This window comes from Tachypleus tridentatus, chromosome 6 (assembly GCF_004210375.1).
Source record: "Tachypleus tridentatus isolate NWPU-2018 chromosome 6, ASM421037v1, whole genome shotgun sequence".
In the NCBI taxonomy this organism is placed as follows: Eukaryota; Metazoa; Arthropoda; class Merostomata; order Xiphosura; family Limulidae; genus Tachypleus; species Tachypleus tridentatus.
This window is the reverse complement of record NC_134830.1, coordinates 61,852,157-61,869,261: the sequence shown is the minus strand read 5'-3', so window position 1 is coordinate 61,869,261 and position 17,105 is coordinate 61,852,157. Positions and strand designations below refer to the sequence as shown.

Genomic DNA, 17,105 nt, shown 5'->3' with positions numbered 1-17,105 from the left:
AGGATATGAGTGGTATGAAGCTGTTTTTACTTTGTTTAATTTGGAGAATATGAGTTATATGTACTTGTTTTTTGTTTGTTCCATCTAGAGGATATGAGTGATATGTATCTGTTTTTACTTTGTTCAATCTAGAGGATATGAGTGATATGTAGCTTTTTTTACTTTGTTCAATCTAGAGGATATGAGTGATATGTAGTTGTTTCTACTTTGTTCAATCTGGAGAATATGAGTGATATGTAGCTGTTTTTACTTTGTTCAATCTAGAAGATATGAGTGATATGTAGTTGTTTTACTTTGTTCAATCTAGAGGATATGAGTGATATGAAGCTGTTTTTACTTTGTTCAATCTAGAGAATATGAGTGATATGTAGTTGTTTTTTTGTTTGTTATGAGTGATATCGAGTTGTTTTACTTTGTTCAATGAGATATGAGTGATATGTTGTTTTACTTTGTTCAATCTAGAGGATATGAGTGATATGAAGCTGTTTTACTTTGTTCAATCTGGAGAATATGAGTGATATGTAGTTGTTTTTAGTTTGTTGCATCTGGAGGATATGAGTGATATGTATCTGTTTTTACTTTGTTCAATCTGGAGAATATGAGTGATATGAAGCTGTTTTTACTTTGTTCAATCTAGAGGATATGAGTGATATGTAGTTGTTTTTACTTTGTTCAATATAGAGGATATGAGTGATATAAAGCTGTTTTACTTTGTTCCATCTAGAGGATATGAGTGATATGTAGTTGTTTTACTTTGTTCCATCTGAGAGAATATGAGTGATATCAAGTTTTTTTACTTTGTTCAATCTAGAGGATATGAGTGATATGTAGTTGTTTTACTTTGTTCAATCTAGAGGATATGAGTGATATGTAGTTGTTTTACTTTGTTCAATCTAGAGGATATGAGTGATATGTAGTTGTTTTACTTTGTTCAATCTAGAGGATATGAGTGATATGAAGCTGTTTTTACTTTGTTCAATCTAGAGGATATGAGTGATATGTAGATGTTTTTACTTTGTTCAATCTAGAGGATATGAGTGATATGTAGTTGTTTTTACTTTGTTCAATCTAGAGGATATGAGTGATATGTAGTTGTTTCTACTTTGTTCAATCTGTAGGATATGAGTGGTATGAAGCTGTTTTTACTTTGTTTAATCTGGAGAATATGAGTGATATGTAGTTGTTTTTAGTTTGTTCCATCTAGAGGATATGAGTGATATGTATCTGTTTTACTTTGTTCAATCTAGAGGATATGAGTGATATGTAGTTGTTTTTACTTTGTTCAATCTAGAGGATATGAGTGATATGTAGTTGTTTTTACTTTGTTCAATCTGGAGTATATGAGTGATATATAGTTGTTTTTACTTTCTTCAATATAGAGGATATGAGTGATATGTAGTTGTTTTACTTTGTTCAATCTGGAGGATATGAGTGATATGTAGTTGTTTTTACTTTGTTGAATCTAGAGGATATGAGTGATATGTACTGTTTTACCTTACTTTGTTCAATCTAGAGGATATGAGTGATATATGTTTTTACTTTGTGTAGCTGTTTTTACTTTGTTATCTAGAGGATATGAGTGATATCTAGTTGTTTTTACTTTGTTCAATCTAGAGGATATGAGTGATATGTAGATGTTTTTACTTTGTTCATTCTAGAGGATATGAGTGATATGTAGTTGTTTCTACTTTGTTCAATCTGAAGGATATGAGTGGTATGAAGCTGTTTTTACTTTGTTTAATCTGGAGAATATGAGTGATATGTAGTTGTTTTTAGTTTGTTCCATCTAGAGGATATGAGTGATATGTATCTGTTTTTACTTTGTTCAATCTAGAGGATATGAGTGATATGTAGTTGTTTTTACTTTGTTCAATCTAGAGGATATGAGTGATATGTAATTGTTTTTACTTTGTTCAATCTAGAGAATATGAATGATATGTAGATGTTTTTACTTTGTTCATTCTAAAGTATATGAGTGATATGTAGTTGTTTCTACTTTGTTCAATCTGGAGGATATGAGTGATATGTATCTGTTTTTACTTTCTTCAATCTAGATGATATGAGTGATATGTAGTTGTTTTTACTTTGTTCATTATAGAGGATATGAGTGATATGAAGCTGTTTTAATTTGTTCCATCTAGAGGATATGAGTGATATGTAGTTGTTTTTACTTTGTTCCATCTAGAGAATATGAGTGGTATCAAGCTGTTTTTACTTTGTTCAATCTAGAGGATATGAGTGATATGTAGTTGTTTTTACTTTGTTCAACTATAGAGGATATGAGCTGTTTTTACTTTGTTATGATATGTAGTTGTTTTACTTTGTTCAATCTAGAGGATATGAGTGATATGTAGCTGTTTTTACTTTGTTCAATCTAGAGGATATGAGTGATATGTAGTTGTTTTTACTTTGTTCAATCTGGAGGATATGAGTGATATGTAATTGTTTTTACTTTGTTCAATCTAGAGGATATGAGTGATATGTAGTTGTTTTTACTTTGTTCAATCTAGAGAATATGAGTGATATGTAGTTGTTTTTACTTTGTTCCATCTAGAGAATATGAGTGATATGTATCTGTTTCTACTTTGTTCAATCTAGAGGATATGAGTGATATGTAGTTGTTTTTACTTTCTTCAATCTATAGAGGATATGAGTGATATGTAGTTGTTTTTACTTTGTTCAATCTAGAGGATATGAGTGATATGTAGCTGTTTTTACTTTGTTCAATCTAGAGGATATGAGTGATATGTAGTTGTTTCTACTTTGTTCAATCTGGAGGATATGAGTGATATGTAGTTGTTTTAGTTTGTTGCATCTAGAGGATATGAGTGATATGTATCTGTTTTTACTTTGTTCAATCTAGAGAGTATGAGTGATATGAATCTAGAGGATATTTTTTACTTTGTTCAATCTAGAGGATATGAGTGATATGTAGTTGTTTTACTTTGTTCAATCTAGAGGATATGAGTGATATGTAGCTGTTTTTACTTTGTTCAATCTAGAGGATATGAGTGATATGTAGTTGTTTTACTTTGTTCCATCTAGATAATATGAGTGTTTTTACTTTGTTATCAAGCTGTTTTACTTTGTTCAATCTAGAGGATATGAGTGATATGTAATTATTTTTACTTTGTTCACTATAGAGAATATGAATGATATGTAGATGTTTTTACTTTGTTCATTCTAGAGGATATGAGTGATATGTAGTTGTTTCTACTTTGTTCAATCTGGAGGATATGAGTGATATGTATCTGTTTTTACTTTGTTCAATCTAGAGGATATGAGTGATATGTAGTTGTTTTTACTTTGTTCAATATAGAGGATATGAGTGATATGTAGCTGTTTTTAATTTGTTCCATCTAGAGGATATGAGTGATATGTAGTTGTTTTTACTTTGTTCCATCTAGAGAATATGAGTGATATGAAGCTGTTTTTACTTTGTTCAATCTAGAGGATATGAGTGATATGTAGTTGTTTTTACTTTGTTCAATCTAGAGGATATGAGTGATATGTAGTTGTTTTTACTTTGTTCAATCTAGAGGATATGAGTGATATGTAGCTGTTTTTACTTTGTTCAATCTAGAGGATATGAGTGATATGTAGTTGTTTTTACTTTGTTCAATCTGGAGGATATGAGTGATATGTAATTGTTTTTACTTTGTTCAATCTAGAGGATATGAGTGATATGTAGTTGTTTTTACTTTGTTCAATCTAGAAAATATGAGTGATATGTAGTTGTTTTTACTTTGTTCCATCTAGAGAATATGAGTGGTATCAAGCTGTTTTTACTTTGTTCAATCTAGAGGATATGAGTGATATGTAGTTGTTTTTACTTTGTTCAATATAGAGGATATGAGTGATATGTAGTTGTTTTTACTTTGTTCATTCTAGAGGATATGAGTGATATGTAGCTGTTTTTACTTTGTTCAATCTAGAGGATATGAGTGATATGTAGTTGTTTCTACTTTGTTCAATCTGGAGGATATGAGTGATATGTAGTTGTTTTAGTTTGTTGCATCTGGAGGATATGAGTGATATGTATTTGTTTTTACTTTGTTCAATCTAGAGAATATGAGTGATATGAAGCTTTTTTTACTTTCTTCAATATAGATGTTATGAGTTATATGTAGTTGTTTTTACTTTGTTCCATCCAGAGGATATGAGTAGTGTGAAGCTGTTTTTACTTTGTTCAATCTAGAGGATATGAGTGATATGTAGTTGTTTTTACTTTGTTCCATCTAGAGAATATGAGTGGTGTGAAGCTGTTTTTACTTTGTTCAATCTAGAGAATATGAGTGATATGTATCTGTTTTTACTTTGTTCAATAGAGGATATGAGTGATATGAGTGATATGTAGCTGTTTTTATTTTGTTCAATCTAGAGGATATGAGTGATATGTAGTTGTTTTACTTTGTTCAATCTAGAGGATATGAGTGATATGAAGCTGTTTTTACTTTGTTCCATCTGGAGAATATGAGTGATATGTAGATGTTTTTACTTTGTTCAATCTAGAGGATATGAGTGATATGTATCTGTTTTTTTTTTGTTCAACCTAGAGGATATGAGTGATATGTAGCTGTTTTTACTTTGTTCAATCTAGAGGATATGAGTGATATGTAGTTGTTTTTACTTTGTTCAATCTAGAGGATATGAGTGATATGTATCTGTTTTTACTTTGTTCAATCTAGAGGATATGAGTGATATGTAGTTGTTTTTACTTTGTTCCATCTAGAGAATATGAGTGGTATCAAGCTGTTTTTACTTTGTTCAATCTAGAGGATATGAGTGATATGTAGTTTTTTTTACTTTGTTCAATCTGGAGTATATGAGTGATATATAGTTGTTTTTACTTTCTTCAATATAGAGGATATGAGTGATATGAAACTGTTTTTACTTTGTTCCATCTAGAGGATATGAGTGATATGTAGATGTTTTTACTTTGTTCCATCTAGAGAATATGAGTGATATGAAGCTGTTTTACTTTGTTCAATCTAGAGGATATGAGTGATATGTAGATGTTTTTACTTTGTTCAATCTAGAGGATATGAGTGATATGTAGTTGTTTTTACTTTGTTCAATCTGGAGGATATGAGTGGTATGAAGCTGTTTTTACTTTGTTTAATTTGGAGAATATGAGTTATATGTACTTGTTTTTAGTTTGTTCCATCTAGAGGATATGAGTGATATGTATCTGTTTTTACTTTGTTCAATCTAGAGGATATGAGTGATATGTAGTTGTTTTTACTTTGTTCAATATAGAGGATATGAGTGATATGTATTTGTTTTTACTTTGTTCAATCTAGAGGATATGAGTGATATGAAGCTGTTTTTACTTTGTTCCATCCAGAGGATATGAGTGATATGTAGTTGTTTTTACTTTGTTCAATTTCCAGGATATGAGTGATATGTAGTTGTTTTTAATTTGTTCAGTCTAGAGGATATGAGTGATATGTATCTGTTTTTACTTTGTTCAATCTAGAGGATATGAGTGATATGTAGCTGTTTTTACTTTGTTCAATCTAGAGGATATGAGTGATATGTAGTTGTTTCTACTTTGTTCAATCTAGAGGATATGAGTGATATGTAGTTGTTTCTACTTTGTTCAATCTGGAGGATATGAGTGATATGAAGCTGTTTTTACTTTGTTTGATTTGGAGAATATGAGTTATATGTACTTGTTTTTAGTTTGTTCCATCTAGAGGATATGAGTGATATGTATCTGTTTTTACTTTGTTCAATCTAGAGGATATGAGTGATATGTAGCTTTTTTTACTTTGTTCAATCTAGAGGATATGAGTGATATGTAGTTGTTTTTACTTTGTTCAATCTGGAGAATATGAGTGATATGTAGCTGTTTTTACTTTGTTCAATCTAGAAGATATGTGTGATATGTAGTTGTTTTTACTTTTTTCAATCTGGAATATATGAGTGGTATGAAGCTGTTTTTACTTTGTTCAATCTAGAGAATATCAGTGATATGTAGTTGTTTTTTGTTTGTTCCATCTAGAGGATATGTGATATATGTAGTTGTTTCTACTTTGTTCAATCTGTAGGATATGAGTGGTATGAAGCTGTTTTTACTTTGTTCAATCGGGAGAATATGAGTGATATGTAGTTGTTTTTAATTTGTTGCATCTGGAGGATATGAGTGATATGTATCTGTTTTTACTTTGTTCAATCTAGAGAATATGAGTGATATGAAGCTGTTTTTACTTTCTTCAATATAGAGGATATGAGTTATATGTAGTTGTTTTTACTTTGTTCATTATCGAGGATATGAGTGATATGAAGCTGTTTTTAGTTTGTTCCATCTAGAGGATATGAGTGATATGTAGTTGTTTTTACTTTGTTCCATCTAGAGAATATGAGTGGTATCAAGCTGTTTTTACTTTGTTCAATCTAGAGGATATGAGTGATATGTAGTTTTTTTACTTTGTTCAATCTAGAGGATATGAGTGATATGTAGTTGTTTTACTTTGTTCAATCTGTAGGATATGAGTGATATGAAGCTGTTTTACTTTGTTCCATCTAGAGGATATGAGTGATATGTAGATGTTTTACTTTGTTCCATCTAGAGGATATGAGTGAGTATGTAGTTGTTTTACTTTGTTGAATCTAGAGGATATGAGTGATATCTATCTGTTTTTACTTTGTTCAATCTAGAGGATATGAGTGATATGTAGTTGTTTTACTTTGTTCAATCTAGAGGATATGAGTGATATGAAGCTGTTTTTACTTTGTTTAATTTCTAGAGAATATGAGTGATATGTATCTGTTTTTACTTTGTTCAATCTAGAGGATATGAGTGATATGTAGTTGTTTTTACTTTGTTCAATCTAGAGGATATGAGTGATATGTAGTTGTTTTTACTTTGTTCAATCTAGAGGATATGAGTGATATGAAGCTGTTTTACTTTGTTCAATCTAGAGGATATGAGTGATGTGAAGCTGTTTTTACTTTGTTCAATCTAGAGGATATGAGTGATATGTAGTTGTTTTTACTTTGTTCAATTTGCAGGATATGAGTGATATGTAGTTGTTTTTAATTTGTTCAGTCTAGAGAATATGAGTGATATGTATCTGTTTTTACTTTGTTCAATCTAGAGGATATGAGTGATATGAAGCTGTTTTTACTTTGTTCAATCTAGAGGATATGAGTGATATGTAGTTGTTTTACTTTGTTCAATCTAGAGGATATGAGTGATATGAAGCTGTTTTTACTTTGTTCCATCTGGAGAATATGAGTGATATGTAGCTGTTTTTACTTTGTTCAATCTAGAGGATATGAGTGATATGTAGTTGTTTTTACTTTGTTCAATCTGGAGGATATGAGTGATATGTAGTTGTTTTTACTTTGTTCAATCTAGAGGATATGAGTGATATGTAGCTGTTTTTACTTTGTTCAATCTAGAGGATATGAGTGATATGTAGTTGTTTTTACTTTGTTCCATCTAGAGAATATGAGTGGTGTGAAGCTGTTTTTACTTTGTTCAATCTAGAGGATATGAGTGATATGTAGTTGTTTTTACTTTGTTCAATCTAGAGGATATGAGTGGTATGAAGCTGTTTTACTTTGTTCAATCTGGAGAATATGAGTGATATGTAGTTGTTTTACTTTGTTCCATCTAGAGGATATGAGTGATATGTATCTGTTTTTACTTTGTTCAATCTAGAGGATATGAGTGATATGTAGTTGTTTTTACTTTGTTCATTATAGAGGATATGAGTGATATGTATCTGTTTTTACTTTGTTCAATCTAGAGGATATGAGTGATATGAAGCTGTTTTTACTTTGTTCCATCTAGAGGATATGAGTGATATGTAGCTGTTTTTACTTTGTTCAATCTAGAGGATATGAGTGATATGTATCTGTTTTTACTTTGTTCAATCTAGAGGATATGAGTGATATGTAGCTGTTTTACTTTGTTCAATCTAGAGGATATGAGTGATATGTAGTTGTTTTTACTTTGTTCAATCTAGAGGATATGAGTGATATGAAGCTGTTTTTACTTTGTTCAATCTTGAGGATATGAGTGATATGTAGTTGGTTTACTTTGTTCAATCTAGAGGATATGAGTGATATGTAGCTGTTTTTACTTTGTTCCATCTGGAGAATATGAGTGATATGTAGATCTTTTTACTTTGTTCAATCTAGAGGATATGAGTGATATGTAGTTGTTTTACTTTGTTCCATCTGGAGAATATGAGTGATATGAAGCTGTTTTACTTTGTTCCATCTAGAGAATATGAGTGATATGTAGCTGTTTTTACTTTGTTCAATCTAGAGGATATGAGTGATATGTAGTTGTTTCTACTTTGTTCAATCTAGAGGATATGAGTGATATGAAGCTGTTTTTACTTTGTTTAATCTAGAGGATATGAGTGATATGTAGTTGTTTTTACTTTGTTCCATCTAGAGGATATGAGTGATTTGTATCTGTTTTTACTTTGTTCAATCTAGAGAATATTAGTGATATGAAGCTGTTTTTACTTTGTTGAATATAGAGGATATGAGTGATGTGTAGTTGTTTTTATTTTGCTTAATCTTGAGGATATGAGTGATATGTAGTTGATTTACTTTGTTCAATCTAGAGGATATGAGTGATATGAAGCTTTTTTTACTTTGTTCCATCTGGAGAATATGAGTGATATGTAGCTGTTTTTACTTTGTTCCATCTGGAGAATATGAGTGATATGTAGCTGTTTTTACTTTGTTCAATCTAGAGGATATGAAGCTGTTTTTACTTTGTTCAATCTAGAGGATATGAGTGATATGAAGCTGTTTTTACTTTGTTTAATTTAGAGAATATCAGTGATATGTAGTTGTTTTTTGTTTGTTCCATCTAGAGGATATGAGTGATATGTATCTGTTTTTACTTTGTTTAATTTAGAAGTTATTAGTGATGTGTAACTGTTTTAACTCTGTTTAATTCACAAGATACGTTGTGTTGTTTTTCTGGCCCGGCATGACCAGGCGGTTATGGCGTTCGACTCGTAATTTAAGGGTCACAAGTTGTAATCCCCATCACATCAAACATTTTCGCTCTTTCAGTTGTGGGAGCGTTATAAAGTTACAATCAATCCCACTATTTATTGATAAAAATATATCTCAAGAGTTGGCTGTGGGTGTTAATGACCAGCTGGTTTCCATCTATTTTTACAGTACTAAATTAGGGACAGCTAGCGCAAATAGCCCTCGTGTAGCTTTGCGCGAAATTCAAAATAACAAATAAACTTTTTTTTCCACATGTTCTTTGTTTGTTTTTGTGCATATGAACAGTGTGTGTATAAGTTAGGTTAAACTTAACATTTTGTTTTTCTGTCGTATTGAAACAAATAAGAACAAAATAGCGACTTGTGTCTGCAAAATGTTGATATATGTATTAAAGGTGAAATTATTTAGTGTGTTTCGTGAATATATTTCACTCTAACGAACATTTTTAATTAACGTAAGAATATTTATAATTAAATTGTTATCTTTAAATGTTTTTATTTAATTATTGAGTTATTAATGAGTTTAGTGTTTGTGTTCTCGAGGTGTTTCTGGGCGCGTCAAAAAATGTTTGCTATCAATGTAAACTGAATGTCATTAACATTTTTATGTAAATTTAATAATTAAATGTATTGTAGAAACCCGTTCTGACCTCCTGCTACACAACAAATATTTATCTTTAAGAATGTAACTGTTCCAAGTAATTGTTACTTCTCTTCGTTTTATTCCTTGCGCCCTCAAGTTTCACAGGAATATCAGTTCAAGGACAAGCACTTGTTTTACCGGTTTCGGGAAGACCAGGATGGAGTTGGAACTACACCCTCTCACGATGACCGTCACCTCGCCGAAAGAGAATTTCAAGAATCATTAACAGTTTTACTCCAGCTGTCACCTGAAGCTATTCTACGAACTATAATTCGCAAGCCGTATGTCGTTTTCTTGTCTTTGTAGTAGGGACTTTTCATATCTCACCTTAAGGTTACAGAACACCGCGATAATTGGACATCTTTTATTGGTATGTCGTTCTCTTGTTTTAATGATATGGACTCTATGTGACTGAGGTTGTAACGCACGACGATATTCAAAAATCTTAACTCGTGTCTCATTATCTTCATTTATTGATATATTTAAGATAATTTCATTGTCATATGTATCATTAGGTAATAAATGCATCGTAGGTACTATCACATATAAGACGCATATAGGATATAAAATAAACTAACTTGTCGTAGACGATATTGTGATAGCCCGGTATGGCCAGGTGGGTTAAGACGTGCGACTTGTAATCTGAGGGTCGCGGGTTCGCATCCCCGTTGCACCGAACGTGCTTGCATTTTCATCCGTGGAGATGTTATAAAGTTATGGCCAATCCCACTATTCGTTGGTAAAAGAGTAGCCCATTAAACGATTATAAGCTTTTCAAAATTTACCTCTAAATATCGTGGAAAATTTTAATATCCTTGTTTGACCTCAAGTAATTAGAACTTACGTTTTTGAACGTGTTCGTGGTGTCAAAATAGAGAAACTTTTGCTTGAATTATAAGAGAATCTGATTGAAATAAATACATATGACTTTTATAGTTTCCAAAATTTACCAGCAGGTTAAATAAAAAAAAAAGTGTAAAAATATAATATTGGCTCTTGAGAAGCTAAAGAAAATCAAAGACATGAAATAAAATAATAATTGTAATTCGATTATCATAACAGTTAAATGTTTTCAGTTGTGCATTCGTTTGGGGAATCAGCCGATATGTGTCGGAAATATGATTATTTCAACAGTTAATTTAGAAGTATCTATAACTCGGCATATGCTACAGACAGGTTTGTTTTTTTTTCCCAGCAATGTTGTCATTTACGTTTACAGACTAACCCTATATCAAATTGTGACAAAAACAAACTGGTTTAGTTATTCTAGAAAGTTCTATTTATTTGTAGCCCGGAAGATCGAACAGCTGATGACATTGAGGCCATATTCGAGGAGCTGTTGCATATTAAAGCTTTATCCCACCTATCCAACAGCGTAAAAAGAGAGTTAGCTGGAGTGTTATTTTTCGAATCCCACCTAAGAACCGGGACAGTCTGTAAGTTTCCTGTTTGTACTTGCTAAGTACCAAGAATTGTACTATCTAATCGTATAAATTATGTAATTTCCAAGTTGCAGTAAATGTAGATTTATGTCGATTATGGCCCTGAAAAGGTTTATTTATAGATTACTGTGAACATTTTTTTTTCTGTAGACTATAACTCTGAGACCTCCAAAGGCTCCGTGAGTACGTCTAAGGGCCCACATCACCAAAAACAAACAACATAAAAATACACCCACACACACAACAACGGGTTTCGATATCCGTGAAGGGCAGAGCACATTGTGTAGCTTTGCGCTTAGCAACAAACAAACAGCATAACTCTGTAACTGTTCGGCCCGACATGGCCAGGTGGGTTAAAGAGTTTGATTCGTAATCTGAGGGTCGTGGGTTCGAATCCCCGTCGCACCAAAAATGCTCGCCCTTTCAGCCGTGGGGGCGTTATAATGTGACGATCAGTCCCACTATTTGTTGGTAAAAGAGTAGCCCAAGAGTTGGCGGTGAGTGGTTATAACTAGCTACCTTCCCTCTGGTCTTACATTGCTATATTAGGGGCGGCTAACGCAGATAGCCCTCGTGTAGCTTTGCGCGAAATTCAAAACAAACAAACTGTAACCGTTTATTCATAGATCGCTGTTGACGTATTAATATGAATTAAGTAAAATACTGAAGAAAGTAAATCAATGTTGTGAAAAATACTTTAATTATCAATCAAACAATATATAGTTTACTGTTTGAAAAAAGTAAAAGAAGAAGGTGACTTGTGACCTAGAACAATTGTTTATTCATGAAATATTTACATAAGAATATATTAGACTAAGATAATAAACGACTGTGTTAAAAATTATCGATCGAGTTTACTTAGCCTAGTTTTCAAAACTGTACACTCGAAAATATTGCGAAAGTAAACCAAACAAATCATTTTGTATTAAGCTTAAAAGACAGAATTGCTAAATGGCTATACCAAATTATCACGTGTAACAAGTCAGATTTATTATGAAATATTTATTGCACTTTTTTAGTATTTTTATTTATTATGTATCAAAATTTATTTTCTGAGTAACTTTGTTTCCAAGTTATCAAATAGGATAATATTGCATATCCAAATCTGAAATATGTTTCGAGGTTGCGTGGCCGTGTTTCATAATTATATCGCGCGAGTGTGATTCAGAACGTACAAATATACAACTTTGTAACAGAAGAGCACTTATTGATAAGGCCAGTTCAACTTGCCCTTTCAGCCTTGGGGCATTATAATGTGACGGTCAATCCCACTATTCTTTGGTAAAAGAGTAGCTCAAAGGTTGGCGGAAGGTGGTGATGACTAGCTGTCTTTCCTCTAGTCCCTAACTGCTAAATTAAGAATGGTTAATGCTGATAGCTCTCGTGTATTTTTGTTCGAAATCTTAAACAAACCACACACAATCAAGTAGTTCAGACAGAAAAAATACACACACCCACAAAAAAAGAACTCGAGTGTTTAAAGAAAAACTATCGAGAAATTGAAAGTATTGAATATTTGGAATAGCTTAGTGAAACGTTAATTCAATTCTAAGCCCAGCTAGTACAGAAACATTGTACTTTTTATCAGTTTTCAATGTAAAACCACAGTAACTTGATTCAGTGTGTTATTTGCCACAACGGAATCGTGTTTCCTATATTTATTTATTTTTTCAGATTGTCTGCACATTTTACTGCGCTATTTGTTTTACAGACTTTGTCAAAAGATACACGTGCTTAGCGTAATAATTGAGATTTTTTTTAATGAAAAAAGAAACATCTTATCGAAACTAAAGTGCGAACTATTTTTGTTTTGGGCACGACGCGGATGCTTCCTAGCTTGTTTGTCGCTTATACGATCTTCAGTTGTTGAACATTTACACTGATCAATACAAAGCTCTGATGAACTTTAGTTCGTTCCGTAATTAAAGCTCCAACAAAGTTTTGTACTCTTCACTTCAAAAGCTTCTGACTGGTTGAGAGATAGATGTATAGTTTGTTCAAAATGGTTGCTGTGTAGATTATTAATGTGGGCCTCTTGAGCATGCCTCATTACTTTGTCACGCAATTACACTTATGTTACGTTACGAAACTTAATATTTAGAAATGTGACGTGAAGATGATATCTCTAATAATACTTAATGTGAACTCCTGTTTTAACGTGTTCTATTTTGAAAAACAGTTAAACATGACAATACCAGTATTTCATGTAAATATTTACAGTGGGAGCTTTGAAAATAGCACGTATATTACATTCATAGACAAAAGTATTTTTGAAAACGTACGTACAGCAAAGAAACGACGACGTTTCGATTAATTTGTCTTCGTCGAGTTTGATACGGGAATCAAAAAGCATTGTGTTGTCTTGTAAGCATGTAACTTACGTTGAACAATGTATAATTAACATTAGCGAGGATTATTAAACAAAAACCATATGATACAACATAAGCGATATATTGAAGTTAAATAATATACCTATGCTACAAGAAAAATAAATATATATAAACACATTCTCACACGTGTATGTGTATGTATAATCGTATATAACCAATTAAAATACAGCAACATAATAATACCTTGAAGGAATTATTTTTACGTTCAAAACACAAGGAAATTTAGTATTTTAATTGAAAACAAAACGTTATTTTAGGCTTACGTGTTGTATTCCGTTTTGTGGAGTGTGAATTGAGACTAAGTCTTGTGTCCTCAGCATCATTGTAGGTATGGGAGTTAAAGTGTCTTGGGAAATAGTTGTTTTTGTCACTTATTTTTTGATCATCTCGGTATCTCTTCAGTGTATTAAGACACGCATTTAATACATAGATGATGCAGTATCATACACAAGCGAAATGGCCCTATCGTGGCAAGTATAAGTTTGTGCAGACAAAGCTGTGATGTCATTAGTGTGCGTACACCTGAGCTATGTGCTGCATTTACGTTATTTCGTACTAGGTGGCAGCTTTGAATCAGTTATTTATACAAATTTGTTTTCTTATAATAAAGCCACATCAGACCATCTGTCGTGTCCGCCGAGGGAAATAAAATTCCTGATTTTGACGTTGTAAATACGTAGACTTACCGCTGTCCCACCGGGGGACAAATTGTTTGTAACCTTGATTGTTCCAAATAGGTTATAAGTTCCTGTCACTTTTAAAAGAATTAGTAGAAATGTTGGGAAAAAAATGGTACTCATTAAAGTAAATGAAATTATTCTATATAGTTCTGGTAATATGTCTGTTGATAGGATTGTAAGTAAGAACAAGGATATTCGATTTGTTTTAGGCTCAATTATTAGACAGCTCGTGTAAGAAATCTTTATCCTTTTCAATAGCAGGATAATTTCGTTTTTTGAAGAAGCGTAGCTTCGTTCGTCTTGAGTTTTAAGTCCTGACCATTAGAGGACGAACGAAAACTTTCAGATTCAAGGTTTCTTTAGATATAGTACTGATTATTTAACACTCCAAGTTATATCATCACGTTCTGCAGTGTTTAACACCATAAGATGAAGATTATTTGTTTCGGATGTTTACACAAAGAGCCGCAAGGGCCATTTGCAGTAGCCGCCCCACATTTTGAAGTGGTAGACTAGTAGACGGGAAACTAGTCAACAATACTCACTGCCAAATTTTCAGTTACTCAAATCGAAGAGTAGGATACGTACATCACTTACATAACACCCATACCATTTCAAAGCGTGGTTTCGTTCCCTAATTGAAATACACGTTGGATAACGTAAGTTATCACCCGCTTAGCAAGGATATTGGGGCTATTACACTTGAGAACCATATGGCTGGCCATTGATATGATTTTTTATGATACATTTTCAGCAAATGTGTCTCATATGACACGTTTCTTTTCAACATTCCGAGTAGCGAGGTCTGGATCTCGGTTGATGAATAACAGTAGTTTCACTTATGCATTTCAATAGGAATTGTCCTTCAGTCGATCTGTGTTTCTATTAAATCCCACTTAAGATGAGTGCTTTATCTTATTATTTACATTTTTATCTAGGACTGATTTTGATTGTGACACTAAAGTTGTTTTAAATTTAGGATAATGTTAATTTTTTTCCACGTGACAAGGGTGAATTTTAAGCACAAAAAGCCAGCGATGTCATGCACATCAATTCTGTATACAACGAAGTTGGTTGAATTCGCCACGTAAATCAATACTGCTGCAGCCACGCTTTATGTAACGTCTCTATTTATCATAGCACTTGAACACAAGCGTTACATATATCAATAATATGCCTAAAACCTGTTATGTGTTGGCAGTGGGGGTGAATGGATGTATAGAGATGTTGATGGTTTAACTAACCAGTTTATTCACATGGTTGGAAATCAAACGTAATCTCGTTGATACGTATAACGTGGGATTGTTTTATTAAAAGGTATTAAACAGTATTTTAAATTTATATAACTTCTTAAGCCATAGTGTTTTTTAAACGTTTTAAGATTTACTAACACTAAACAAAACGACTGGTATAAAACGGATAGATTCAAGGTTTTTTTAGATACAGTGCTGATTATTTAATTATTTATTAATTACGTTATTTCATAAGTTTTCAATATTTAAAAAAAAATCACTCTTATGATTCAGTGTGTTCTCTTAGTGTTCAATCAGGGAGATGAAGGTACGTCGTGGTATATTATTCTGAGGGGAAGCGTGGATGTTGTCATTCATGGAAAAGTAAGTATAGTTTAAACACGTGGATCGGTACTTTTAAGGTGGAATCAAAACTACAAGTTTGTCTTTATTTGTATTTGAGATTACAATGGTCAGCTTTCTAACTTTTTTTAGCTAAGTGCCTTACCTCTATACGCTCTTTAGTCAAAAATATTGTTTCGTAGCGTTGACAGAATGAAAGGTGAATTACTAATAACACCATTCCTACCAAACCAACTTGAAACTGCTACAGTTAAAAATGGTTGTGTAGTTATTTTAAAACTGAAACGTTAATTAAACGAAGCTGATTGTTTCGCAATATCAATTGAATTGAAATTAAAACTATATATTTGTAACCCACCACCCCTATATGTTCATTAAATCAAGTCAATTGTTTCCCAGTATTAACTGAATTAAAAGTAAAACTATAATAATAACTCGCCACCTCTGTAGTAATTCAAGCCAACTGTTTTGTAGTGTTAAAGGTGAAATTATATTAGTAACCAACCACCCCCCATATATCCATTAAATCAATCTGATTTTGCAACAATGTTCATTGTATTAAAGGTAAAAATATCCATCGACACCCATTTAAGATATTTCTATCATGTTGCCCATTAAATTAAACGTACAAGGTCATTAATAACTACAAAATATGGTACTTTAATTACCCAGATCTTGTCACATTATTCATTGGAGTAAAAGTGAAATCTCACTTCTAACCACTACAGCCCTATATGATCATTCAGGGAAATAGATTGTGTTATATTACTGATTGGGTTAAAGGTAAAATTATGTATATTTGTGACCACTTAAATCAAGCTTACTATGCCACAGTTTTAACTGTTGATGTAATCTAGATGATTGTAACATACATTGTTCTCTGGCTTGCATAACTAAACCTCATCTGTGCCTCTCCAGTACAGTTGTCGAAGTGTTCGCTAGGGTGAAAGTTGTGAAAAATGACTAAATTTTATCTCGAAATATAGAATACTGACAGTTTGTAAATGCTGTGCTGTTTCCGGGTTTTTTGTAGTTTACTCATTTTAATATTTTGTGTTATTTTGTGAAGGGTGTGGTTTGTACGTTGCACGAAGGTGACGACTTTGGAAAGTTGGCTCTCGTCAATGACGCCCCAAGGTATTTCTTTTTATGTTTGTCGTTACTGGTGAATAACAATTATAGACTATAATCAAATCTAAAGACAAGCTAAGGGCACCTGTCAGCAAGTTACATACAAAGATAACAAGCTATTGCTACGTACGTTGTTATTGGTTTACAATAGTTATGTGTTTCCGTTGCAGTTAACAGAACACCTTTTGTTGTACCATAGTTACATGTTTTTATTGTAGTTACCAGAACACC

General features: G+C 32.2%; 1 protein-coding gene across 2 annotated transcripts in view; it reads left to right on the top strand.

The window, feature by feature from the left end:
* Positions 1-17,105, top strand: part of LOC143252663 (rap guanine nucleotide exchange factor 4-like) — a 244,860-nt gene that overhangs the window by 168,784 nt on the left and 58,971 nt on the right. For both annotated transcript variants that reach the window (XM_076505155.1, XM_076505156.1), the window contains 4 exons: positions 9,734-9,917; positions 10,927-11,072; positions 15,688-15,764; positions 16,813-16,880. In XM_076505155.1, coding sequence (XP_076361270.1) covers positions 9,734-9,917; positions 10,927-11,072; positions 15,688-15,764; positions 16,813-16,880 — 475 coding nt within the window. The remainder of the gene's footprint in view (positions 1-9,733; positions 9,918-10,926; positions 11,073-15,687; positions 15,765-16,812; positions 16,881-17,105) is intronic.